We start from the raw sequence: 27,662 nt of genomic DNA on the forward strand, positions 1-27,662 counted from the left end.
ACCCCGGGATCATTCCCAGCCCTCCCCAGATCGCATCCCTGCCTCCCTCCCACCCCGAGGTGCGGGAGCAGCTTTTTCCCGATGGATTTCGGGAGCGGGCCGTTCGTTCCGGTCCGTTTTGGGATCTCATCCAGCTCCATCAGCCCCGGAGCGAGGCCGATCCATGGATCTGCTCCAGCTCCTGGCTCCGAGCAGGGAGAGGAGGAGCAGAGCCCTGGGAATGCTGAGGAGCCTCCACGGATCCATGGGAAAGCCTCATTCCCGATCCCACAGCCCCATTCCCGATCCCACAGCCCCGTTCCCGATCCCACACCCTCATTCCCGATCCCACAGCCCCGTTCCCGATCCCACAGCCCCGTTCCCGATCCCACAGCCCCATTCCCGATCCCACAGCCCCATTCCCGATCCCACACCCTCATTCCCGATCCCACACCCTCGTTCCCGATCCCACAGCCCCGTTCCCGATCCCACAGCCTCATTCCCGATCCCACAGCCCCGTTCCCGATCCCACAGCCTCATTCCCGATCCCACAGCCCCGTTCCCGATCCCACAGCCCCGTTCCCGATCCCACAGCCCCGTTCCCGATCCCACAGCCTCCTCCTCCATGATCTCAGATCCAAATCCTCCCCCACCGGCCGGAATTTGGGAAAAGCTGCCCCCAAGGTTCGAGGAACAGCAGGAGCTCCGTGGGATTGTTGGGATAAATCCTGCAAGGACGGGAAGGTGGGATTCAAGCGTTGTCCCTAAAATCCACCCTCACCGGCAGCTCCTGGGACACTGGGAGCTCCTGGGACACTGGGATGGGACACAGAGAGCTCCTGGGACACTGGGATGGGACACTGGAAGTTCCTGGGACACTGGGATGGGGAACTGGGAGTTCCTGGGACACTGGGATGGGATATGGAGCGCTCCTGGGACACTGGGATGAGGTGGGACACTGGGATGGACACTGGGATGGACACTGGGTGTTCCTGGAACACAGGGATGGGACACTGGGATGGGACACCGGGAGTTCCTGGGACACAGGGATGGGACACTGGGATGGGACCCAGAAAGTTCCTGGGACACTGGGATGGGACACTGGGACACTGGGAACTGGGAGTTCCTGGAACACAGGGATGGGACACTGGGATGGACACTGGGATGGGACACCGGGAGTTCCTGGGACACAGGGATGGGACACTGGGATGGGACCCAGAAAGTTCCTGGGACACTGGGATGGGACACTGGGATGGGACCCAGAAAGTTCCTGGGACACAGGGATGGGACACTGGGATGGGACCCAGAAAGTTCCTGGGACACTGGGATGGGACCCAGAAAGTTCCTGGGACACTGGGATGGGACACTGGGACACTGGGAACTGGGAGTTCCTGGGACACTGGGATGGGACTCAGAAAGTTCCTGGGACACTGGGATGGGATATGGAGCACTCCTGGGACACTGGGATGGGGAACTGGAAGTTCCTGGGACACTGGGATGAGGTGGGACACTGGGATGGACACTGGGATGGACACTGGGATGGGACACTGGGAACGGAGCTGCAGGAATTCTCCCCAGCCCCATCCCGGAGCGGGATCCGGCGTTTCCTCCCCCCAAAAGCCGCCCAGCTGCCATTCCCGGTGCTCCCCCAGCTCTGCCGCTCCCCATTCCCAAAGCTCTCCATGCCGGAGCGGGGCGGGAAGGACTGGGAACGCCGCCCCCACCAGAATCCCTGGATTCTCCCAGGAGAGGCTCACAGCTTCCCAACTTCCTGCATCCCATTATCCATCCCTCATCCACACCTTCTTCCTGTTCCCTTTTTCCAGGCTCTCGGGGTTTTTTTTTGGGAAGAAGCCGGCCCAGGCCTGGCTCTCGGGAAGGTTTTCCCTCCCACATTCCCAATGAGGTATTTCCATGGATTTTGAAGCTCAGTTTCACCCGGAAACCTGGAATTTTTTTTTTAAGGATTGTGGTTTTTTCCCTCCAAATCCCAGCTGGAGGCGACAGGCAGGGCGGGATTTGTAGCACCTTTCATGGAAAAGCAGCTCGGCCAGAGGAGTTTTTCCATTAAAATCCACGGGAATTCCAGGACTGGGATCATCCCCCCAAGGTCCTGGCAGCTCCCAGGGGATCCCCACATCCAGCAGGATGGAGCAATTCCTTGGATTCAGAGCACTGGGATGCAGCTCCTTGAAACAGGAGGGAAGAGGCTTCTCCGGAATTCCCAGCTGGAAGCTCCACCACGGAATTCCTGCTCAGGGGATGGAGCAGCAGAGCGGGATCCGAAGGGGGCGAGGGGGGGAATTTGTGCCCAAAAAAAACGGGAAAGAGCCACAACTCTCCCGGGATTTGCTGTTCCCGATGTCTCAGGGAGGGGAGGAGCTGCTCCAGGAGAATCCTCGGTGCTCCAAAGGAAACCACGCCATTCCCAGCCTCTGGAATGAGCCAGGGAGAGGCTGGAAGCGCCCATCCCACCGGGATTCCTGCAGGAAGCTCCTTTGATCCAGGGACAGCTCCAGTAATTCCAGCAGCAGCTTTCCCACCTTCCCAGGGATCCAGGGGAATCCTCCCAGTGTTTGCTCCGGGAATGTTCCCTTTGGATCCACCCCATCCCGCGCTCTTCCTTCCTTCCAGCTTTTCCCAGGACGCTCCTGCCAAGCTCAGCTGCTCCATCCTGGGTGGGGTTGGATCGTTTTTCCCAAATCCTGGGAAGCGGGGGAGCTGCGGAGCTGCTCAGAATTCCACACTTTATTCCCGGGGCTCATTCCCAAGGGTCATTCCCGGGGCTCATTCCCAGGGCTCATTCCCGGGGCTCATTCCATCCCCCTGGCTCCATCTGCAGCTCTCCAGTGCGGATCAAAGCCTTGCCACGCCGCCTCGGAGCAGACGGATCTTCCCAGAGAATTCCCCCCTTTTTCCTCCCTCTCTCCCCACACCTTGGAATTCCCAAGGCGGGCTCGGAAAATCCAGCGGGATCCATTTTAAACTCGTGCTGAAAAGCCAAAAAAAACTCAAAATCCAGAGACATCCAAACGAAAAACTTCCAGGAAAACTCGGGAACGGCGCCGTGACGTTCTTTGTTCCGCGGGGATCCCGCGGAGCCGGGCTCGGGTTTCCCCCCCTGGGATTCCTTTTCCCAGGAGCCGGGGCTCCGGATCCTGCTCTGCTGGGCTTCCCGGGAATGCTGGGCCCTCTCCTCCGGAGAAAAGAGCAGGAGCAGCAGCAGCAGCAGCAGGAATTCTGCCTCCTCCTCCTCCTCCTCCTCCTCCTCCCCACCACGGCCGGGCTCGGGCGGCAGGAGGGCAACAACCAAATTCCTGCCAGGAAAAAACATCAGGAATTTGGGATCAGGTGGGATTGGGAGGGATTGGGGCTTGAAGGAGACTGGGAATGGGAATAGGGTAGGCCCCTTCCCAAGGAAAGGTGGGAATGGTGGAAGGCCATGGAATCCTGCTCCCCTTTCCCAAGGAAAGTTTGGGAATGGTGAAAGGCCAGGAAACCTTGTTCCCTTTCCCGAAGAAAAGCTGGGAATGATAAAAGACCACGGAATGAGCGGCCACGACTCCTCCAGGGGGAGGAGGAGAACAGAGGGATGGGGGTCTGATCCTGGGGTGAAGGAGCAGCATTCCCAGACCATTCCCTGGGCATTCCCAGACCATTCCCAGACCACTCCAGACCGTTCCCATGTCATTCCCAGACCATCCCGGCCATCCCCAGACCATTCCCATGCCATTCCTGACCATTCCCATGTCATCCCCAGACCATTCTGGCCATTCCCAAACCATTCCCGACCACTCCAGACCATTCCCATGTCATTCCCGCGGCATCCCAGACCATCCCCAGACCACTCCCGTGTCATTCCCATCCCAAACCACTCCAGATCATTCCCAGACCATCCCAAACCACTCCAGACCATTCCTGTGCCATTCCCGTGTCATTCCCAGACCACTCCAGACCATTCCTGACTATTCCCAAACCACTCCAGACCATTCCCAGACCATCCCAGACCATTCCCAGACCATCCCAAGCCACTCCAGACCATTCCTGACTATTCCCAAACCACTCCAGACCATTCCCAGACCATCCCAGACCATTCCCAGATCATCCCAAGCCACTCCAGACCATTCCCGTGTCATTCCCAGACCATTTCAAACCATTCCCAGACCATCCCAAGCCACTCCAGACCATTCCTGACTATTCCCAAACCACTCCAGACCATTCCCAGACCATCCCCAGACCATCCCCAGACCATTCCCATGCCATTCCCATGCCATTCCCATGCCATTCCCATGCCATTCCCGTACCATCAGCGCCGCGGCAGCTCCGCTACGTGGAGGATTCCGGCTCCTGCTTCTGTCGGGAGATGAGCTGGGCCTCCTTGAGGGACAGGTAAACCTCCTCCTGCGGGTCGTAGTAGTAGAACTTGCGGATGTAGGAGATCAGGGGCCTGGAAAAACACCGGGAAGAGCCGGATCCCTGAGCCGCAGCACCTCCAACATTCCCAAACTACAGCCAGAGCCTCTTCCCAGCCCTCCCCGGAGCACAGCCGGAGCCTCTCCCAGGCAGAGCCTCTTCCCAGCCCTCCCCGGAGCACAGCCGGAGCCTCTCCCAGGCAGAGCCTCTTCCCAGCCCGCCCAGCACCTCCACAGGAGCAGGAGCTGCTTCCCAAAGCTTCGGCACGGCAGGGAACGCCTCATTCCCGAGCTGCTCAGCATTCCCACGGCATCCCTAAACCCCGCAGGACCCACTCCAAATCTGCCTTCCTCCAAACTCCCTCCTCCAAATTCTCCTCCTGGAAAACCCCGTCCTCCAAAACCCCATTCCCAAAAAACCCGATCTTCAAAAATCCCTCCTCCAAATCTGCCTTCCTCCAAACTCCCTCCTCCAAATTCTCCTCCAAAACCCCATTCCCAAAAAAAACCCCCATCCTCAAAAATCCCTCCTCCAAATTCCACCTCCAAACTCCCTCCTCCAAATCCCCATTCCCAAAAAACCCCATCCTCCAAACTCCCTTCTCCAAATCCTCCTCCAAAACCCCATTCCCAAAAAACCCCATCCTCAAAAATCCCTCCTCCAAATTCCACCCCCAAACTCCCTCCTCCAAATCCTCCTCCAAAACCCCCTCTCCAAAACCCCATTCCCAAAAAACCCCATCCTCAAAAATCCCTCCTCCAAGTCCACCTTCCTCCAAATTCCACCTCCAAACTCCCTCCTCCAAATCCTCCTCCAAAACCCCCTCTCCAAAACCCCATTCCCAAAAAACCCCACCCTCAAAAATCCCTCCTCCAAAACCACCTTCCTCCAAATTCCACCTCCAAACTCCCTCCTCCAAAACCCCCTCTCCAAAACCCCATTCCCAAACAAACCCTCCTCCAAGGCTGGAAAAGTCAGTTATTCCCTCCGGGAATCCTCGCCGTGCTCCCAGATCCCCTTTCCTGCTGCTCAGGAGGGAGGGAATGGCCGGGATTCCCCCCTGGGATCCATCCCGGGACTCACTTGGGCAGCGGGAGCTCGGGAATGTGATCGATCCGGACCAGCTGCCGGATCCGGAAGCGGCAAAGGTGCTGCAGGGATTTGACGTTGCTGAACCTGGAGACGGGATACAGGAGCTGGACGGGAGTCGGAGGGAGACCTTGTTTTGGGGGAAAAAAAGGAGATTTTGGAGATGAGGATCGCGCTGGAAAATAAAGAAGGGGATGTTGGAGGGAAGGGTTGCGCTGGGAAGGAAGCGCTGCTGATTCCCAAGGGAAAGGCTGGCGCTGGGAATGAGGAGCTGTCGGCGAGGCTGGGATCCAGCGGGATTAGGGAATCATGGAATGGTTTGGGATTAGGGAGTCATGGAAGTGGTTTGGGATTAGGGAATCATGGAATGGTTTGGGATTAGGGAATCATGGAAGTGGTTTGGGATTAGGGAATCATGGAATGGTTTGGGATTAGGGAGTCATGGAATGGTTTGGGATTAGGGAGTCATGGAAGTGGTTTGGGATTAGGGAATCATGGAATGGTTTGGGATTAGGGAGTCATGGAAGTGGTTTGGAATTAGGGAATCATGGAAGTGGTTTGGGATTAGGGAATCATGGAATGGTTTGGGATTAGGGAATCATGGAATGGTTTGGGATTAGGGAGTCATGGAATGGTTTGGGATTAGGGAATCATGGAATGGTTTGGGATTAGGGAGTCATGGAATGGTTTGGGATTAGGGAGTCATGGAAGTGGTTTGGGAGCTCAGCCAGTCCCACCCCGCACCTCCCACTATCCCAGGGTGCTCCAAGCCCCGTCCAACCCGGCCTTGGAAAATTCCAGGGATGAGGCAGCCACAGCTTCTCTGGGAATTCCATCCCAGCCTTCACAGGGAGGAATTTCATCCCCAAAATCCCATCTATCCCTGCCCCATTCCCAGTTTAAACCCATTCCACCTTTTCTCGTCGCTGTCCGCCCGTACCAAAATTCCCTCCCACACCAAAATTCCCTCTCCCATCTTTTGAGGAACCTCGGGAGCTTCCCAGGATTCCCCCAGCTCTGGAATCAGCGGGAATCCAAACCTGCCCAGGGGGCAGAGCCCCCTTTGCCTGCAAATCCCTCCCTCGGGAGGCACCGGCAGCTCCGAACCCAGACGGGAATTCTGAGGAGGGGGTTTGGAAGTGGGATTTGAGGAGGGGATTTGAAGGAGGAGGTTTGGAGGAGGAGGTTTGGAGGAGGATTTTGGAGGAGGGGGTTTGGAAGTGGGATTTGGAGGAGGGGGTTTGGGGGATGGGGTTTTGGGGTGGGATTTGAGGAAGGGGATTTGAAGGAGGGGATTTTGGAGGAGGAATTTTGGAGGAGGGGGTTTGGAAGTGGGATTTGGAGGAGGGGGTTTGGGGGATGGGGTTTTGGGGTGGGATTTGAGGAAGGGGATTTGAAGGAGGGGATTTTGGAGGAGGAATTTTGGAGGAGGGGGTTTGGGGGTGGGATTTGAGGAGGGGGTTTTGAGGTGGGGGTTTTGAGGAGGGGGTTTGGAAGTGGGATTTGAGGAGGGGGTTTGAGGGTGGGATTTGAGGAAGGGGATTTGAAGGAGGGGATTTTGGAGGAGGAATTTTGGAGGAGGGGGTTTGGAAGTGGGATTTGAGGAGGGGGTTTTGAGGTGGGGGTTTTGAGGAGGGGGTTTGGAAGTGGGATTTGGAGGATGGGGTTTGGGGGATGGGGTTTTGGGGTGGGATTTGAGGAAGGGGATTTGAAGGAGGGGATTTTGGAGGAGGAATTTTGGAGGAGGGGGGTTTGGAAGTGGGATTTGAGGAGGGGATTTGAAGGAGGAGGTTTTGAGGAGGGGGTTTGGAGGAGGGGGTTTTTGAGGTGGGGGTTTTGAGGAGGATTTTGGAGGAGGGGGTTTGGGGGTGGGATTTGAGGAAGGGGATTTGAAGGAGGGGATTTTGGAGGAGGGGGTTTGGAAGTGGGATTTGAGGAGGGGGTTTTGTGGAGGGGGTTTTGGGGTGGGATTTGAGGAAGGGATTTGAAGGAGGGGATTTTGGAGGAGGAATTTTGGAGGAGGGGATTTGGAGGAGGGATTTGAGGAGGGGGTTTGGAGGAGGGGGTTTTGAGGTGGGGGTTTTTGAGGAGGGCGATTTTGGAGGAGGGGGTTTGGGGGTGGGATTTGAGGAGGGGGTTTGGGGGTGGATTTTGAGGAGGAGGTTTGGGGGATGGGTTTTTGAGGAGGGTTTTTTAGGGGGGGTTGGGAGTGGGATTTGAGGAGGGGGGTTTGAGGAGGGGGTTTTTGAGGCAGGGTTTTTGGGGAGGGGGTTTAGGGGACGGTTTCTGCAGAGGGGTTTTTGAAGAGGGGGTTTGGAGAATGGGTTTTTGCAGAGGGGTTTTGAGGAGGGGGTTTGGGGGTGGGATTTGAGGAAGGGGGTTTGAGGAAGGGGGTTTTTGAGGAGGGGGTTTGGGGAATGGGTTTTTGCAGAGGGGTTTTGAGGAGGGTTTTTGAGGAGGGGGTTTGGGGGTGGCTTTTTGAGGAGGGATTTGGAGGAGGGGGATTTGGAGGAGGGGGTTTTTGCAGAGGGGTTTTTGAGGAGGGGGTTTGGGGGTGGGAACTGAGGAAGGTTTTCGAGAAGGGGGTTTTGAGGAGGGGGTTTGGGGTGGGATTTGGAGGAAGGGGTTTTTGCAGAGGGGGTTTTGGAGGTGTGGTTTTTGAGGAGGGGGTTCAGGGGATGGGTTTTTGCAGAGGGGGTTTTGAAGGTGGATTTTGGAGGAAGGGGATTTTGGAGGAAGGGGATGGTGTTTTTGCAGAGGGGTTTTGGAGGAGGGGGTTTTTTGAGGGGCATTTCTGCCGAGGGGGTTTGGAGGGGGCTGGAAAAGCAGATCCAGGGAAAAGCGAGCTCCGAGCCAGCGGATGAACGATCCCTTTGGGCAGCAGTGGGGTTTTTAGGGATGCAGAAGGAAGAGGGAAGAGGCACGGCCAGGCCCTGCCCTGCACATCCCTTCAAGTGGCTGAGGGGATTCCAAGGCATTCAAAATCCAGGGAATTTGGACATTCCCGAGTTCCAGCCGTTCCCCAGGCAGTGAACATCCCCCAGGGCTGAGAGGGATCAAATCCCCCCATCCCAAACCCTCCTCCTGCCTGGAAGTTTAGGGCAAAACTCGAGCCCACCTTGAAGCCTGGATGGTGGGAAAAAACCATTCCCAGAACCCTGGATCCCAGAAAAAACCCATTCCCAGAATCCCAAATCCCAGGGAAAACCCATTCCCAGAATTCTGGATCCCAGGGGAAAAACATTCCTGGAACCCCAGATCTTGGGGAAAAACCATTCCCAGAATTCTGGATCCCAGGGAAAAACCCATTCCCAGAAAAAAAACGGGCTCAACTGGAGGAAAAAAACATTCCCAGGCTCACCTGGAACCCTGGATTCCAGAAAAAAACATTCCCAGAATTCTGGATCCCAGGAAAAAAAACACTCCCAGAACCCTGGATCCTAGGAAAAACCCATTCCCAGAATTCTGGATCCCAGGAAAAACCCATTCCCAGAACCCTGGATCCCAGGGAAAACCATTCCTGGAACCCCGGATCCCGGAAAAAACCCATTCCTAGAATTCTGGATCCTAGGGGAAAACCATTCCCAGAACCCCGGATTCCAGAATAAAACCCAGAACCCCAGATCTTGGGGAAAAACCATTCCCAGAACTCTGGATCCCAGGGAAAAACCCATTTCCAGAACCCTGGATCCCAGGAAAAAACCATTCCCAGAACCCTGGATTCCAGAAAAAAAAACCATTCCCGGAACCCCAAATCCTGGGGAAAAACCATTCCCAGAATTCTGGATCCCAGGAAAATCCCATTCCCAGAAAAAAAACAGGCTCAACTGGAGGAAAAAAACATTCCCAGGCTCACCTGGAACCCTGGATTCCAGGAAAAAACCATTCCCAGAATTCTGGATCCCAGGAAAAACCCATTCCCAGAACCCTGGATCCCAGGGAAAACCATTCCTGGAACCCCGGATCCCGGAAAAAACCCATTCCTAGAATTCTGGATCCCAGGGAAAAACCATTCCCAGAACCCCGGATTCCAGAATAAAACCCAGAACCCCAGATCTTGGGGAAAAACCATTCCCAGAACTCTGGATCCCAGGGAAAAACCCATTTCCAGAACCCTGGATCCCAGGAAAAAACCATTCCCAGAACCCCAGATTCCAGAAAAAACCCATTCCCAGAACCCCAGATCCCAGGGAAAACCCATTCCCAGAATTCTGGATCCCAGGCAAACCCATTCCCAGGCTCACCTGGAACCCTGGATCGCAGGAAGTAGAGGAACTTCCCGTTTTTGGAGTGCATGATGGCCCTCTTGATGAACTCCACCACGGACTGGCAGCGGTCCTCGAACTTGGGGTGGCACCAGAGGCTGAAGGTCCCTTCCGAGAGAGCACAGGGACGTCATTCCCGTTATCCCAGGCCCAGGAATTTTTGGGAAAGCAGCATCACAGAAGCGACAAATCCAGCGATCCCGGAACGGCTCCTGGCGGAGCCGGGATGAGGCGGGACAGCGGCACTTGGGGGGGTGACCCCAAGGGCTCTGGGGACCAAAATCCACTTTTGGGGACCAAAATCCACGTTTCCAACATTCCTCAGCAGCGTCCCCGCTCCATCCCAACATTCCCAAAGGAAGGTGACCCCGGCTGCCGGCGTTTCCCGGTGCCATGGGTCAGCAAGCACAGTCCTGGAAGGGGTGTCCTTGCCAAAGGGGTGCTCACAGCTTCCTCTGGGACCTGACAGGACCCAGCAGCGGCCAGGTTGAATACGGACAATTCTTTAATCCACTTAAAATTGTGAATTTTGACCCCTCTGTGATGCACATTTAAGAATAGACAAACCCCCCACCCAGCTCTGTCTCGTTTCTGGTGCTGAGACAGGTGGCTACGGGCCCCGTGTGGGGGCCAGTGGGCCATGGCCATCCTGGAGCCATGGGCCCTGTTCCACCCGCAGAACCCCGCCCTGCCTTGCCCTGGGCAGCCGGAGCAGCTCGGCTCATCCCGCTCTGAGATAAGGAAATTCAACATTCCAGCTGCAAAGCTGCAAGGCCGAGGTGAGATTGACCCTTTTAGTGCTGTGAGGAGCTGGAAACCTGAGGGGAGAGAGAGAGGAGATGCTTCAAGCTGAAATTCTGTTGTGAAGCTGTGATATATCAGAGTATCCTGTTGTAATTTCATGAAGATCTGGGGGGTGGAGTGTTCAACTCGTGAGCAAACGCTGAGATAGGCAGATGCTGACGCAGCTGTGATTCCATGAGAAGTTTGGGCAGGGAGAGATGGACCAGATGAGGACTTTGGCTCCAAATGGGAAAGGAGAAAGTTCCTAGAGATGAACCTGATGAGGACTTTTGCTCCAAATAGGAAAGGAGAAACCTCAGTCCCTAGAGATGAACCTGATGAGGACTTTTGCTCCAAATAGGAAAGGAGAAAGTTCCTAGAGATGAACCTGATGAGGACTTTTGCTCCAAATAGGAAAGGAGAAACCTCAGTTCCTAGAGATGAACCTGATGAGGACTTTTGCTCCAAACAGGAAAGGAGAAAATTCCTAGAGATGAACCTGATGAGGACTTTTGCTCTAAACAGAAAAGGAGAAACCTCAGTCCCTAGAGATGAACCTGATGAGGACTTTTGCTCTAAACAGAAAAGGAGAAACCTCAGTCCCTAGAGATGAACCTGATGAGGACTTTTGCTCCAAACAGAAAAGGAGAAACCTCAGTCCCTAGAGATGAACCAGATGAGGACTTTTGCTCCAAATGGGAAAAGAGAAACCTCAGTCCCTAGATATGTTCCCAGAGATTGTCCTAACAATGAAGATGATGAAGACCCTTTGCTCCCAGGGAAGGAGAAGGGCCTCTGTTCTTGTTTCTGAACGGCTCAACCTTAAAATTGTACCCCAAAAACCTTCAAGAGTGGACCCTCGAAAGCAGTTGCGGGAAAAGCTGCAAGTTGGGGGAAAGGACTCACACGCAGGCAGAGAGACTCCTCTTCCTAAATGGACTGAACAATACTTGGAAGTGGGCGGCTGTCTCGTTGTGATACTGTTTTCATAGCACGAGCAAGAAGAGACTTCTCTTCCTAAATGGACGGAACAAGGTTATTCTGGAAGTGGTAACAGACTGAACATCTCCAGGGTTGTCTTTTCCCATTGTCAGTGGGAGAAGGGAGGAAGGTGGGGGGAGGAGGAGAGCTCTGAAGGTGTGGGATAATTTTTTTTTCCCCTCTTTTAGGTCTGTTCATAAACTTCTTTCTATTCTTTCAACTTTGGGGCCGGCTTTGCGTTCCTCCTCGTTCTTATCTCACAGAAGATAAACAGGAATGAGCATTTTGGACCAAACCACGACACCCAGGGATCGTTTTCCACGGGAGCAGCTTCGTGTTGCTGCTCCTTGATTAAAGGGATCGTTAATTAGGGCCCGGCTCATCACGTGGGGCGCCTCGGCCCCGGCGCTGTCACCCGACGTGCCCGGGATGGAACCGGAGCCGGGCACAGGCGGAGCCAGCGCTCCCAGCGGGACCCAGCCCAGCCCGAGCAGCCCGGACACCCCTGCCCGCCCCAAAATCCGGGAATTCCTTAGGAAAGACCCCTGGAAGATTCCAGCCAGACCAGTCCGGACACCCCTGCCTGTGCCAAAATCCGGGAATTCCTTAGGGAAAATCTCTGGAAGATTCCAGCCAGACCAGTCCGGACACCCCTGCCCGCCCCAAAATCCGGGAATTCCTTAGGGAAAATCTCTGGAAGATTCCAGCCAGACCAGTCCGGACACCCCTGCCCGCCCCAAAATCCGGGAATTCCTTAGGAAAAAGCTCTGGAAGATTCCAGCCAGACCAGTCCGGATACCCCTGCCCGCGCCAAAATCCGGGAATTCCTTAGGAAAAAGCCCCAGAAGATTCCAGCCAGACCAGTCCGGACACCCCTGCCTGTCCCAAAATCCGGGAATTCCTTAGGAAAAAGCCCCAGAAGATTCCAGCCAGACCAGTCCGGACACCCCTGCCCGTGCCAAAATCCGGGAATTCCTTAGGAGAGACCCCCGGAAGATTCTGGCCCGGACCAGTCTGGACACCCCTGCCTGTGCCAAAATCCAGGAATTCCTTAGGGAAAATCTCTGGAAGATTCCAGCCAGACCAGTCTGGACACCCCTGCCCGTGCCAAAATCCGGGAATTCCTTAGGAAAAAGCTCCGGAAGATTCCAGCCAGACCAGTCCGGACACCCCCTGCCAGCCCCAAAATCCGGGAATTCTCTAGGAGAGACCCCTGGAAGATTCCAGCCAGACCAGTCTGGAACCCCCTGCCCATGCCAAAATCTGGGAATTCCTTAGGAAAAATCTCTGGAAGATCCCAGCCAGACCAGTCCGGACACCCCCTGCCAGCCCCAAAATCCGGGAATTCTCTAGGAAAGACCCCTGGAAGATTCCAGCCAGACCAGTCCGGACACCCCTTGCCCACACCAAAATCTGGGAATTCTCTAGGAAACATCTCCGGAAGATTCCAGCCAGACCAGTCTGGACACACCAAAATCTGGGAATTCCTTAGGAAAAAACTCTGGAAGATTCCAGCCAGACCAGTCCGGTCACCCCTACCTGTCCCAAAATCCGGGAATTCCTTAGGAGAGACCCCCGGAAGATTCTGGCCCGGACCAGTCTGGACACCCCTGCTTGTGCCAAAATCCAGGAATTCCTTAGGGAAAATCTCTGGAAGATTCCAGCCAGACCAGTCTGGACACCCCTGCCTGTGCCAAAATCCGGGAATTCCTTAGGAAAAAGCTCCGGAAGATTCCAGCCAGACCAGTCCGGACACCCCTGCCTGCCCTAAAATCCAGGAATTCTCTAGGAAAGACCCCTGGAAGATTCCAGCCAGACCAGTCTGGACACCCCTTGCCCACACCAAAATCTGGGAATTCTCTAGGAAACATCTCTGGAAGATTCCAGCCAGACCAGTCTGGAACCCCCTGCCCATGCCAAAATCTGGGAATTCCTTAGGAAAAATCTCTGGAAGATTCCAGCCAGACCAGTCCGGACACCCCTTGCCCACACCAAAATCTGGGAATTCTCTAGGAAACATCTCCGGAAGATTCCAGCCAGACCAGTCTGGACACACCAAAATCTGGGAATTCCTTAGGAAAAAGCTCTGGAAGATTCCAGCCAGACCAGTCCGGTCACCCCTACCTGTCCCAAAATCCGGGAATTCCTTAGGAGAGACCCCCGGAAGATTCCGGCCCGGACCAGTCTGGAACCCCCTGCCCGCCCCAAAATCTGGGAATTCCTTAGGAAAGACCCCTGCAAGATTCCAGCCAGACCAGTCTGGACACCCCTGCCTGTGCCAAAATCCGGGAATTCCCTAGGAAAGACCCCCGGAAGATTCCGGCCATCCCCTGTGCCGTGTCACCGTGCTCCCGAGTGCCACATCCCTGTGGTTTTTGGACAATCCCAGGGACAATTCCATGTTCCGATGCCCGAGCACGCTTCCCACGAATAAATTTTCCCTAAATTCCAACCTAAATCTTTCCTGGTGCAGCTTGAGGTTTTCTATGTTTTATCTCCCCCTTTATTTGCCCGAAATCCGGGGATTTTCCAGCAGAAAGCAGGGAAGCGCTGTCCCAAAGGGCTGGAAAACGGGAAAACGAAGGCTCCGGTGAGGATGGAGCCAGGCTGGAATTCCAGGGGGGTTCCGTGACCTCCACTGACCTGCAGGAGGATGGGGAGAGCTTGGAAAACACCCCCAGAAAGGGGGATAAATCCTGAGGAGGAAACAGAAGTCAGGGAATTCCTGGAAAAGCAGCATTCCAGAAGGAAGAGAGGAGCAGTGCCCAGATCCAGCTGTGGGATTCACTGGGAAAACAAAATCCCTTCCCAGGGGCTGGTTTGGGAGCAAAGCCACCCCTGTGGAACAACCAGGAGGAAAAAGCAGGAAAATCCCACATTCCTGGGAATCTTGGAGCTGGATGAGCCCTCGAAAGGACAAAGCACAGCCACACAATTCCCGAAAAAAAGGTGGGAATTCTCTTTTTTTCCCCCACCTCTCATCTACCCAAACCCACAGGTGGGGGAGTTTCTCTCCTTCCCAATCCTTCAGGCTCCCTCAGGGGTTTTTCCAGGTGGGAATTCCCACGGTGCTGCAGGAAAAGCAGCACCAGGCAGAGAATCCTGAGCAGCGAGGGGGACACAGGAGGTTCCCGGAGACCAAAAATTCCCTGTCCTGAGGCAGTTCCAGCTCTGGGAAAATTGGGAGCACCCGGCTCAGGGAACTCGGAGAATCCTGGAATATCCTGAGCGGGAATGGACCCACAGGGATCACAGATCCAACTCCTGGAGTTCCCAAAATGCCACCCAAACGCTCCCTGGAACCTTGGAGCTCTGAGCATTCCCTGCTCCCACTCTTTGGGAACCCACGGAACAATTCCCTCGGGAATTCCCTGCTCCGAGAGCTCCTGGAAGTCAGGACAAAGGGAAAAATCCCTCCTCAATTCCCAAACTGCCCGGAATTAACGCTGGGCAACCTTCCCACCAGGAGAGGCTGCACATGCCACCTCAGCATCCCTAAAATCCCATTCCCCGAGGCACCGGGAGCTCTTCATTCCCATTTTCTTCCGGCGTTTCGAGGCACAAACCCCGAAGCCGAGCGCGGCTTTTTTTAATAAAAAACCCAAACTGATGCCATGAAGATTTTTTGCCTTTTCTTTTATCCCCCTGTTCTACCTTTTTTACAACTTCTGTATTCCCAGTGCTTTTTGCCTCCATTCTTGGCCTTGTTTGTCAAGCTCAGAGACTCAACATTTGAGAAGCTTCGTGGCCAGGGATCAGCGTGCCCCAGAGCCCAAGGTGCTCTCCAGAACACATCCTGTAAACCAAGACAGAACCATCCAGGGAAGGTTCCTCAGGGAGGGGGCCTCACTCGAGCCTCTCATTGGGGAATCTTTGATAGATCTGCTAATTAGTAACACCTAGAATGTTCTACCCAATGTTGGGGGCAGGGACAGACACAGGGATAGACTCGGGGGGTGCATCTCGATGCATTCGACCTGGCCGTGTGCACCTAAGGATCCTTCAAATAAATCCCAAGGTAAAATCCCTTTTCCCCTTCTAACCGTGTGTGCCTCTTGATTTTAAGACCAGGTGTCCTGGGTTGCAGTGTGTTCTATTCCCATCCTCCTGAGCTGTTGGAATCAGGTGGGGCAGTGTTTCCTTGCCTCCTCCCCCCAGACTCTCTTGCTGTTCATGGCCCATCATTGTCCTGCCCCATGACTCACAGATAACTCCCTCCGGACCATCTGCTGTTAATGAGCCTAATCAACACCTGGCCTCATGACTCATTACCCCATTGTGAGATGCTCCACCCAGAGGGAGGAACCAAGCATCCCAGCGTGGATATAATCTGGGATTCTGACCACCAGAGACACCCTTCCCACTGGATTTCCAGAGGACAGGAGCTACACAGCCACCATTGGACTTTCTGAGGAAGAGCAGACTCTTTCTACAGGATCACCGCTTCAGAGGACTGCAGCCACCACCCTGCCCAACAGGGACTCAGGTTGTACCTTGACTCTGTCAGTTTGACAGTGTTTTCTTTTACTTTTTTCCCTTTTCTTTAATTTCCATTAAATTGTTATTCTGACTCGGTGCCTCCCACTGGTTTGTTTTCAAACTAGTACACCAGGAAAAGGCATCAGTAGCTGGCGACCCAGATGGGACCCTAAAGACCTTGAAACTCGCAGTCTTGGGTTGGAACACATCTTGCTTTGCCCCTCTCTTTGCCGGCAAATTACAGAGGGGCCGGAGCAACAAGACTGTGAGCAGGACTTTAGGACCCAGCACAGAAAGGCATCAAAACAACCGAGGGAATTTCGCTGCTCCTCCCCTCATCCTGGAGCTCGGAGCCGTATCCCTGAGGTTCCCTGATCCCGGGAATTCCCTCACCTCTGTAGTGCTCCATCCGGGTGTGGTGGGTGATGCCCTGCGAGCGGAAGCTGAGGCTCAGGATGTAGCGGGGGTCGGAGCTGTCCCGCACCAGGAAGGAGCCGTCGGGTTTTCCCTTCAGCTTCATCTCGGCGTCCTCCCAGTTCATGGGGCCCCAGTACCATCCACACTGGGAGAAGGGAAGAGCGGGAGATGTCAGGGAGGGCTGGGAATGCGGGAATTCCATCGGCAAACTCCGAGCCGTTCGCTGCCGGTGTGGGATTTCGCCGGATGGAAGCGCCCGGTGTGGGCGGTTGGGGTTTCTTCGGGATGAGGGGACACGGGAGATCCAGACCCTTCCTTTCATGCACAGAAAATGCTTTCCTGGACTCCAAACTCATGGAAAAGCCCTTTGGGATCATCCAGTCCAACCATTTCCCAGCGCTGCCGAGGCCACCACGTCCCCAAGTGTCACGTCCCTTTTAAATCCCTCCAGGGATGGGGACTCCGCACTGCTCTGGGAGCCCTTTTAGGGAATAAATTTCCCCTAAATCCAAACAAAACCTCCCCCAGCACGGCAGAACTCTTTCCTGGATTCCAAAAAAACCATGGAAAAGCCCTCTAGGACCATCAAATCCAACCATTCCTCAGCACTGCCAAGGCCACCACTGACCCACGTCTCCAAGTGCCACATCCCCACAGATTTTAAATCCCTCCAGGGATGGGGACTCTGCACTGCTCTGGGTGCCCTTTTAGGGAATAAATTTCCCCTAAACCTCCCCCAGCACAGCAAAACTCTTTCCTGGATTCCAAAAAAACCATGGAAAAGCCCTCTAGGACCATCAAATCCAACCATTCCCCAGCACTGCCGAGTCCACCACTGACCCACATCCCCACGGATTTTAAATCCCTCCAGGGATGGCGACTCCGCACTGCCCTGAGCTGCCTCTCCCAATTCCTGGCCACCCTTTTAGGGGATAGATTTCCCCTAAATCCAAACAAAACCTCTCCCAGCACAACTGGAGGCCGTTTCCCGTCGTCACTCGTCCCCCAGGAGCAGGATGGAGCAGGACGGGAGGGCTTTTCCCAAGCCCATAAAGGGAAGGATCCACCCCAATCCCAATCCCAATCCCGGCGGGGGCGGATTTTCCCTCCCGGTACCTTCTCCAGCTCCCTCAGGCTGGCGGCGAAGCTGCTGGGGTCGGGGCGGGCCAGGGGACACTGCAGGTGCGGCGGGGGCGGCTGGCCCGGGGCCTCGGGGGGCCGCAGGGGCACGGCCCGGGGGAAGGCGTCTGCGGGGAGAGACAGCGGGGTCACTGTCACCAGACAGCAGGGTCACTGTCACTGTCACCCACAGAGACAGCGGGGTCACTGTCACTGCCATTGTCACTGTCACCTACAGACAGCGGGGTCACTGTCACTGTCACCAGACAGCGGGGTCACTGTCACTGCCATTGTCACTGTCACCTACAGACAGCGGGGTCACTGTCACCAGACAGCGGGGTCACTGCCATTGTCATTGTCACTGTCACCCACAGAGACAGCGGGGTCACTGTCACCAGACAGCAGGGTCACTGTCACTGTCACCTACAGAGACAGCGGGGTCACTGTCACCCACAGAGACAGTGGGGTCACTGTCACTGTCACCCACAGACAGCGGGGTCACTGTCACCTACAGACAGCGGGGTCACTGTCACTGTCACCCACAGAGACAGCGGGGTCACAGTCACCCACAGAGACAGCGGGGTCACTGTCACTGTCACCTACAGACAGCAGGGTCACTGTCACCCACAGAGACAGCGGGGTCACTGTCACTGTCACCTACAGACAGCGGGGTCACTGTCACTGTCACCTACAGAGACAGCGGGGTCACTGTCACCTACAGACAGTGGGGTCACTGTCACTGTCACCCACAGAGACAGCGGGGTCACTGTCACCCACAGAGACAGCGGGGTCACTGTCACTGTCACCCACAGAGAGCGGGGTCACTGTCACTGCCATTGTCACTGTCACCCATAGACAGCAGGGTCACTGTCACTGTCATGGTCACCTACAGACAGCAGGGTCACTGTCATTGTCACTGTCACCCACAGAGACACCCGGGGTTACTGTCACACACAGACACAGCCCAGTGCCATCACCAGGGCCACTGTCACCCATAGAGACAGCCCAGGGTCACTGTCACCCATAGAGACACCCGGGGGTCACTGTCACTGTCACCCACCCAGAGACACCCGGGGGTCACTGTCACCCACCCAGAAACACCCGGGGGTCACTGTCACCCCCAGGACCATCCCCCACAGGCGGCCACCCGGCCCCTCTGGGAAGGCCAAGGACGCTGGGCTGACCCACGGAGGGCCAATGTCCGGGAGAGGGACACAGCGGGAAGCACGGCCCCTCTGGCTGCTCCTTTCCCTGGGAAAAGGGGCAGGAAAAGCCCTGTGGGGCCACAGGAAAGGATGGGAATCCCAGGAAAAGGGGCAGGAAAAGCCCCGTGGGGCCACAGGAAAGGATGGGAATCCCAGGAAAAGCCCCGTGGGGCTGGAGGAAAGCAGAAGCAGAAGGGGGAAGGCACAGGAAAGCTCTGGGGGTGCGTGTGGGGCTGGAATTCTGCTCCCACTGCTCTTCCCTGGCATCACCAACGGGATAAAGCCGAGAGGAAGCAGGGAAAAGCGAGGGAAAAGCGCAACTTCCTTGGGCAAAACCGCGGGAAAGCACAACCAGAACCCCCCAGGACGGGGAAAAACCTCGGAGCAGAGCAGGAAAATCCATCCCCCCCCCCAGCCCCAAAAAAAACAAACAAACCCAGAACCACCAAAAAGTGGAGATTTCAGGAGGGAAAAGGAGATTTCAGGAGGGAAAAAGGAGATTCCAAGAGGGAAAAAGGAGATTTCAGGAGGGGAAAAGGAGATTCTAGGAGGGAAAAAGGAGATTCCAGGAGGGAAAAAGGAGATTTCAGGAGGGGAAAAGGAGATTCCAAGAGGGAAAAAGGAGATGCCAGGAAGGGAAAAGGAGATGCCAGGAAGGGAAAAGAGGATATTCCAGGAGGGAAAAAGGAGATTCCAGGAGGGAAAAAGGAGATGCCAGGAGGGGAAAAGAGGAGATTCCAGGAAGGGAAAAGGAGATTCCAGGAGGGAAAAAGGAGATTCCAGGAGGGAAAAGGAGATTCCAGGAGGGAAAAGGAGATGCCAGGAAGGGAAAAGAGGAGATGCCAGGAGGGAAAAAAGGAGATTCCAGGAGGGAAAAAGGGAGATTCCAGGAAGGGAAAAGGAGATGCCAGGAAGGGAAAAGAGGAGATGCCAGGAGGGAAAAGGAGATGCCAGGAGGGAAAAAGGAGATGCCAGGAGGGAAAAAGAGGAGATTCCAGGAGGGAAAAGGAGATGCCAGGAGGGAAAAAGAGGAGATTGCAGGAGGGAAAAAAGGAGATTCCAGGAAGGGAAAAGGAGATGCCAGGAGGGGAAAAGAGGAGATTCCAGGAGGGAAAAAAGGAGATGCCAGGAAGGGAAAAGAGGAGATGCCAGGAAGGGAAAAGGAGATGCCAGGAAGGGAAAAGAGGAGATTCCAGGAGGGAAAAGGAGATGCCAGGAGGGAAAAGGAGATGCCAGGAGGGAAAAGGAGATTCCAGGAGCTGCCCAAGCTCAGCCGACCTGGGGCGTGGGGCGGAGGAGGCGGAGGCAGAGGGAAGGACTGCAGGGAGGAGCCCATCGGAGCCACAAGGACGGACGGAGGCAGCGTCCCACTGATATCATCTAGGAGAGAGCAGAGGCCACACAGGGTCAGAAAAACCGGGAAAAGAGCCTGGAAAAGGGGGAATGTGGGAATTCCCAGCGGCACCGCGGCGTTGTGGGGTCACGGACACCTCGGGGGGGTCGAACACCCAACAGCTCGGAGGGCAAAAGCCTCAGAAATGGCCTTGAAAGTGAATTCAAGTGAATTAAAAGGAGCTGGAGGGGGGTTATGTACAAAAAAATGGGATTTACTGGAGCCTAAAGGGAAAGGGGGAAAGGGGGAAAAAAAGGGGGGGAAAAAAAGGGGGGGGGAAAAAAGGGGGGGAAAAAAGGGGGGGGAAAAAAAGGGGGGAAATAAAAGGGGGGAAATAAAAGGGGGGAAATAAAAGGGGGGAAATAAAAGGGGGGAAATAAAAGGGGGGAAATAAAAGGGGGGAAATAAAAGGGGGGAAATAAAAGGGGGGAAATAAAAGGGGGGAAATAAAAGGGGGAAATAAAGGGGGGAAATAAAGGGGGGAAAAAAAAGGGGGGAGAAAAAAAGGGGGGGAAAAAAGGGGGGGAAAAAGGGGGGGAAAAAAGGGGGGGAAAAAAGGGGGGAAAAAAAAGGGCGAAAAAAAAGGGGGGAAAAAAGGGGGGGAAAGCCTGAAGTGCTTGGGGAAAGTCACAGCATAAAGTCTTAAAGCCAGGAAAGTGCTTTAAGCCAGCCTAACTTAAAGCCAGGAAAGCTTAAAATTGGGCTGAAAGCTCAGCCTAACTTCAAGCCAGGAAAGCTCTTTAAACCAACCTGACTTAAAGCCAGCAAAGCTTTCAAATCAGGCTGGAAAAAGCTGAGTCTGAGTTAAAACTGAAACTCCCCATCCTCCTCTGCCTTCCCAGTGTGGGCTCGCAGCGGCTCGGGCGTTGCTGGAGGAGGGGGATCCCTGTTCCAGCACCAGGGATTTCAGGATTCCCTGGAATTCCGGGATTTCAGCTGCTGGAGTTGGGATGTGGAGCTGGGTTTTCCCCATCCCGAGCTGCTCCTGCTCAGAGGAGCAGCCCAGGCTGGCTCCTGGGGCAGCAGCCGGGATTTTTGGGGTAACAGGGAAGGGATCCGGCCTTGGTGGTGCCCCCAAAAGGGGCAGGAATGCTAAAAAAATGGGGAAATCCACAAAAAAGCAGAGGGAACGGTGGAAAAGCAGGGGGAAAGATGCCAAAAAGTGGTAGGAATGGTTCGAAACCGGGAGGAAAGGCCCCAAAAGCAGGAGGAAAGTTCCTTCAAAAGCAGCAGGAATTGGTAAAAAACCAGGGGAAGAGATTCCAAAAGCGGCAGGAATGGTAAAAAAAGCAGGGGAAAGACCCCAAAAGCAGCAGGAATGGGACAAAATCAGGGGGAAAGTCCCCAAAACCAGGAGGAAAGTCCCCTCAAAAGCAACAGGAATGGTAAAAAAGCAGGGAAAACACCCCAAAAGTGGAAGGAATTGTAAAAAAAGCATGGGAAAGTCCCCAGCAGTGGCAGGAATGGTACAAAACCAGAGAAAAAGAACCCAAAAGCAGCAGGAATGGGACAAAAGCAGGGGAAGAGATTCCAAAAGTGGCAGGAATGGTAAAAAAGGAGGGGAAAGACCCCAAAAGCAGCAGGAATGGGACAAAATCAGGGGGAAAGTCCCTCAAAAAGTAGGGGGAATATCCTAAAGCAGCAGGAATGCTAAAAAAGCAGGGAAAGAACCCAAAAGTGGAAGGAATGGTACAAAACCAGGGGGAAAGTCCCCAAAACCAGGAGGACAGTTCCCTCAAAAGCAGCAGGAATGGTAAAAAAAGCAGGGAGAACACCCCAAAAACAGCGGGAATGGTATAAAAACAAGGAAAATACCCCAAAAACAGCAGGAATGGTAAAAAAGCAGGGGGGAATTCCCAAAAGCAGTGGGAATGCTAAAAAAGCAGGGAAAGAACCCAAAAGTGGAAGGAATGGTAGAAAAGCAGGGGGAAAGTCCCCAAAACCAGGAGGAAAGTCCCCTCAAAAGCAACAGGAATGGTAAAAAAGCAGGGAAAAGAGCCCAAAAGTGGCAGGAATGGTGAAAAACAAGGAAAATACCCCAAAACAGCAGGAATGGTAAAAAAGCAGGGGAAAGACCCCAAAAGCAGCAGGAATGGTAAAAAAGCAGGGGGGAATTCCCAAAAGCAGTGGGAATGCTAAAAAAGCAGGGAAAGAACCCAAAAGTGGAAGGAATGGTAGAAAAGCAGGGGGAAAGTCCCCAAAACCAGGAGGAAAGTCCCCTCAAAAGCAACAGGAATGGTAAAAAAGCAGGGAAAAGAGCCCAAAAGTGGCAGGAATGGTGAAAAACAAGGAAAATACCCCAAAACCAGCAGGAATGGTGAAAAAGCAGGGGGGAATTCCCAAAAGCAGTGGGAATGCTAAAAAAGCAGGGAAAGAACCCAAAAGTGGAAGGAATGGTAGAAAAGCAGGGAAAAGACCCCAAAAGCAGCAGGAATGGTAAAAAAGCAGGGAAAGAACCCAAAAGTGGAAGGAATGGGACAAAAATCAGGGAAAAGACCCCAAAAGCAGCAGGAACGGTACAAAAAGCAGCACCTCCCCCTCCCCTCCTGGCTGACCCGAGGGAAAATCTGAAGCTCCCCATGAAATCCTGTGCCAGGGAAGGGGCGAGCAGGCGAAGCGCGGGGCTCAGGGGAGGGCACGGGGGCAATTCCCACATTCCCGGGGCTCCAGGGGCGATTCCCGGGCCGGTACCGAGCAGGCTGAGGCTTCGTCGAGGCGGCGGCGGCGGCGTCGGAGGGTGAGGGGAGCTGCTGAGGCCGCGCTGGGAAATGTCCACGTCCACCAGCGACACCGTCTCACCTGAGGGAAGGGCAAGGCGGAGAAACGGCGGTGAGAGCCGCGATGGAGAGGCGGGGGAAAGGTGGGAATTCTGTGGGGGAAAGGCGGGAATTCTGTGGGGGGAAAAGGCGGGAATTCCATGAGGGAAAAGGTGGGAATTTTGTGGGGGAAAGGTGGGAATTCCATGAGGGAAAAGGTGGGAATTCTGTGGGGAAAAAGGCGGGAATTCTGTGGGGGAAAGGTGGGAATTCCGCGGGGAAAAAAGGCGGGAATTCTGAGGGGGGAAAAGGTGGGAATTCCGTGGGGGAAAAAGGCGAGAATTCTGTGGGGGAAAAGGTGGGAATTCTGTGGGGGAAAAAGGCGAGAATTCTGTGAGGGAAAAGGCGGGAATTCTGTGGGGGAAAGGTGGGAATTCTGTGGGGGAAAAGGCGGGAATTCTGTGGGGGAAAAGGTGGGAATTCCGTGGGGGAAAGGTGGGAATTCCGTGGGGGAAAGGCGGGAATTCTGTGAGGGAAAAGGTGGGAATTCCATGAGGGAAAAGGCAGGAATTCTGTGGGGGAAAAAAGTGGGAATTCTGTGGGGGGAAAAAGGCGGGAATTCTGTGGGGGGAAAAAGGCGGGAATTCTGTGGGGGAAAAAGGCGGGAATTCTGTGGGGGAAAAGGCGGGAATTCTGTGGGGGGAAAAAGGCGGGGATTCTGTGGGGGGAAAAAGGCGGGGATTCTGTGGGGAAAAGGCGGGAATTCTGTGGGGGGAAAGGCGGGAATTCTGTGAGGGAAAAGGTGGGAATTCCATGGGGAAAAGGCGGGAATTCCGTGGGGGGAAGAAGGCGGGGATTCTGTGGGGGAAAAGGCAGGGATTCTGTGGGGGAAAAGGCGGGAATTCTGTGGGGAAAAAGGCGGGAATTCTGTGGGGGAAAAAGGTGGGAATTCTGTGGGGGGAAAAAGGCGGGAATTCTGTGGGGGAAAGGATCCGAGCGAGAGAGAGAGGAGAGGAGCCGATCCGAGTGGGATCCCCACAGGGAGAGGAGCCGATCCGAGTGGGATCCCCACAGGGAGAGGAGCCGATCTGTGTGGGATCCCCACAGCGAGCGGAGCCGATCCGAGTGGGATCCTCACAGCAGTCGGAGCCGATCCCTGTGGGATCCCCACACAGGACAGAGCCGATCCATGCAGGATCCCGCTCACCGTGGCCTGAGTGTGCCCACAGACGCCTCAGGGGATCAAACACAAACTGCTGAGGCAGAGCTCCCAAAAACGGGGTCGGCTCCCTGGGCTGCCGGGCAGAGCAGGAGCTGCCGTGGGGGTGAGGGCTGGGGGGGAAGCGGGGCTTGGGCTCCAATCCTCTCCTGGGGTTCCAGACCCCTCTCCTCAGGTTTAGATCCTCTCCTGGGGTTCCAGACCCCTCTCCTCAGGTTTAGATCCTCTCCCGGGGTTCCAGACCCCTCTCCTCAGGTTTAGATCCTCTCCTGGGGTTCCAGACCCCTCTCCTCAGGCTTAGATCCTCTCCTGGGGTTCCAGACCCCTCTCCTCAGGTTTAGATCCTCTCCCGGGGTTTCAGACTCCTCTCCTCAGGTTTAGATCCTCTCCCGGGGTTCCAGACCCCTCTCCTCGGGCTTAGATCCTCTCCCTGATATTTTAGACCCCTCGTTTTGGGCTTAGAACCTTCTCCTGGGGGTCTCAGACCCCTCTCCTTCAGTTTAGACTCCTTTCCTGGTGTTTTAGACCCCTTTCCTTTGACTTAGTCCCTTTCCTGGTGTGTTGAGACCCTTCTCCTGTGGGGTTTAGGCCTTTTCCTCGGGCCTAAGGCCCTGTCCCCGGTGTTTTAGGCCCAGGCCCCTCTCCTTGGGCATCTCCTTTTCGGGTCTGAGGCCAGGCAGGAGCGAGGGACACCCCAGAGATCCTGACTTGGGATCCCACAGGAGCTCGGCAAAATGGGAAAAACCCTCCCCTGGAATTCCACAAATCCCTCACTCCCCCCCCACCCCAGCCCCAAATCCTCACCTGTGAAGAGCGGGCTGAACACAACCGGGGAAAAGGCACTTTGGGTTCTCGTCAGTCTGTGTTTCCTGTGGGGGGAAAAAAAACGGGAAAACGGGGTGAGGGGAGATGAGGAAACCCCAAATCCCAGCCCTGTGCCCTTCTCCATCCTCCCCAGGCCCTCCACCCACGTGTTTTTCCAACTCCCGGGGCCTAAACAGGGCAGGGAACTGGGAAGAGCTGGGGCTCTGTCCTGCTCCAAAGCGAATCCCTGAGCAGGGAATGAAGGGAGCCTTTGGAAAGAAAACCCCGAGCAGGTGCCAGAGAGCCACGGAGCTGCTCCACAGCTTCCCTGGATCGGGAATCACCAGATTCCCGGGGTGAAACGGGGTTGGATCCCCCAGCAAGCCGGGCTTTGTGCCTGGAGCACCCCAAAAATGCACGGGGAGGGTGGGGAAGCTCAGCCCAGAGAGGCCAAAATGGGTGGAAACAGCTGAAAATGCAGCCAGGAGCAGCAGAATTCCCAGGAACGCCGGAATTCCCAGGAAAAGCAGCATCAGCAACCAGTTCTACACCAAAGCCAGAGGCAGCCCCGCTCCGTCCAGCTCGCTCCTGCCTCAAGGAATTGATCCAAGTCTGGATAATCCTGGAAAACTGAGGCAGCCCAAGCAGTCCACACTGGCGGTGAGAAAAAGCCCCTTTTTCCACTTTTATTCCCACTTTTAATCTTATTTATCCAAAAAAAAAAAAAACCACCAACAGCTCCCCACCGACATCATCATCTTGGCAGAGCCAAGGAACCAAAAAACAATTCCCAACTGAAGGAATTCCAGGATTTCCTGGGAAACTCCCATGGAAATGTGTGGAATTGTTTGGATTTCCAGCCCTCACACCGGTTTGAGGGTGGATTTTTTTGGCTGCCCACAAGGGGGATAATAATTATTATTATTTAATGTTTATACATTTAATTGTAATTAATAATGATAATAATAATGATAATGATGATGATAATAATAATAATGATTATTATAATAATAATGGAAAAAATAACCCAATTATCGGCCACACATAAAATGACACTTCTGGAGTAATATCAGCCACCCTTAAAAAATACCAAATCTCCCCCCAAAAAAATCACATCTCCTGGAAAAAAAATAAACAAGTATCCCAAAAAAGATATCAGACCTCCCCAAAAAATATCAGCTCTCCCAAAAAAAATTGGATCTCCCCAAAAAAAAATCAAATATCCCCCAAAAATATCAGCTCTCCCAAAAAAATATCAAATCTTCTGCCCCCCAAAAAAACCTAACATCCCAAAAATTCCATCGGATCTCCAAAAAAAAAAAAAAAAATCACATCTCCCAAAGAAAAATCACATCTCCCCCAAAAATATCGGATCTCCCCCAAAAAAATGAAATCTCCCAAAATAAATATCAAATCTCTCAAAAAAATCAGATCTCCCAAAAAAAAGATCAGATTTCCCTCCAAAAAATCTAATATCCCAAAAAAATATCGGATCTCCCAAAATCACAGCCCCAGCTCTGCTGGCACCCCCAGATCCTTGGTGATCGCCAGACACGTAGTGACCACCTTGGAGTCATGGTGACCACCAGACCCTTGGTGACCACCAGACCCTTGGACTCATGATGACCACCAGGTCCACGCTGACCACCAGACCCTTGGACTCATGGTGACCACCAGACCTCTGATGACCACCAGACCCTTGGACTCATGGTGACCACCAGATCCATGGTGGCCACCAGACTGCTGGACTCATGGTGACCACCAGGTCCATGCTGACCACCAGATCCATGGATTCATGCTGACCACCCGACCCTTGGATTCATGGTGACCACCCAACCCTTGGATTCATGGTGACCACCCAACCCTTGGATTCATGGGGACCACCAGATCCATGGATTCATGGTGACCATCAGATCCTTGGACTCATGATGACCACCAGACCCATAGTGACCACCAGACCCTTGGATTCACAGTGACCACCAGACCCGTGGTGACCACTAGACCCATCCCATATCCATGGGAGCCACAGGTCCTGGGAGAACCTCCAGCTCCCAGCAGAACGTAGGAAAGGTCCTAGTTCATCACCACCATCATCATCATCATCCCACCAGGACGGGAGGAAAAAGGACCATTAATGACCATTAATGACCATTAATGACCCATCCCCCAGCGCCAGGGTGGGATTCCTGGAAGCAGCAAAGTCCTGTCTGACCCCCAGGAGCTGCTGCATCGGGCACCTCGAAGGAACCTCTGCTAGAGAAACACCTAATTCGTGAGAGGAGCTGCACGAGGAGTGACCACCAAAGTGACCACCAAAGTGACCACCAAAGTGACCACCAAAGTGACCCAGGCAGCGATTCCCAGGTGTTTCCCCGCTCCCGACCCTCTCCACCACCCGATCCCAGCCCTGGCAGGTCCCAGGCCTGCTGGAACAACCCCACTCCCATTAGCAGAGCTTTCCCTCTGTTCCAGGCACCGTCTGGGGCCCGTTGAGTCATTTGTGGGCAAGGAGCCACCACCTCTGAGGCCGCTCCAGCTCCCCACGTGCCCAGGGAGGCTCCTCGGGCCCGCAGGAGCTCCAGAGAGGCCTCAGCACCTGCCCAGCTGCGGGGCCGGGAGCTGCCGGCTCCTGCCCCACCCCCTGCTTCAAAGGACAGCTCATTTTGGGGCAATTTTGGCCTCCTCGGGCAGCCAGCGGGCTCTGTCCCCACACGCCAGGGCTGCAGGTGACGCCTGACCCCGGGTCAGCAGCTCCAGCCT

At 54.6% G+C, this 27,662-nt stretch overlaps 1 protein-coding gene across 1 annotated transcript in view; it reads right to left on the reverse strand.

The window, feature by feature from the left end:
- Positions 1 to 639: 639 nt before the first annotated feature.
- Positions 640 to 27,662, reverse strand: part of SOCS7 (suppressor of cytokine signaling 7) — a 29,139-nt gene continuing 2,116 nt past the window's right edge. Inside the window, exons 2-10 of the mRNA XM_082297523.1 lie at positions 24,903 to 24,967; positions 22,815 to 22,922; positions 20,009 to 20,110; positions 17,523 to 17,653; positions 16,383 to 16,551; positions 9,726 to 9,854; positions 5,476 to 5,611; positions 4,284 to 4,426; positions 640 to 3,296 (exon numbers count right to left, since the gene is read on the reverse strand). Coding sequence (XP_082153649.1) covers positions 4,306 to 4,426; positions 5,476 to 5,611; positions 9,726 to 9,854; positions 16,383 to 16,551; positions 17,523 to 17,653; positions 20,009 to 20,110; positions 22,815 to 22,922; positions 24,903 to 24,967 — 961 coding nt within the window. The 3' untranslated portion in view covers positions 640 to 3,296; positions 4,284 to 4,305. The remainder of the gene's footprint in view (positions 3,297 to 4,283; positions 4,427 to 5,475; positions 5,612 to 9,725; positions 9,855 to 16,382; positions 16,552 to 17,522; positions 17,654 to 20,008; positions 20,111 to 22,814; positions 22,923 to 24,902; positions 24,968 to 27,662) is intronic.

This window comes from Coloeus monedula, assembly GCF_965178545.1.
Source record: "Coloeus monedula genome assembly, chromosome: 26".
Classification (NCBI taxonomy): Eukaryota; Metazoa; Chordata; class Aves; order Passeriformes; family Corvidae; genus Coloeus; species Coloeus monedula.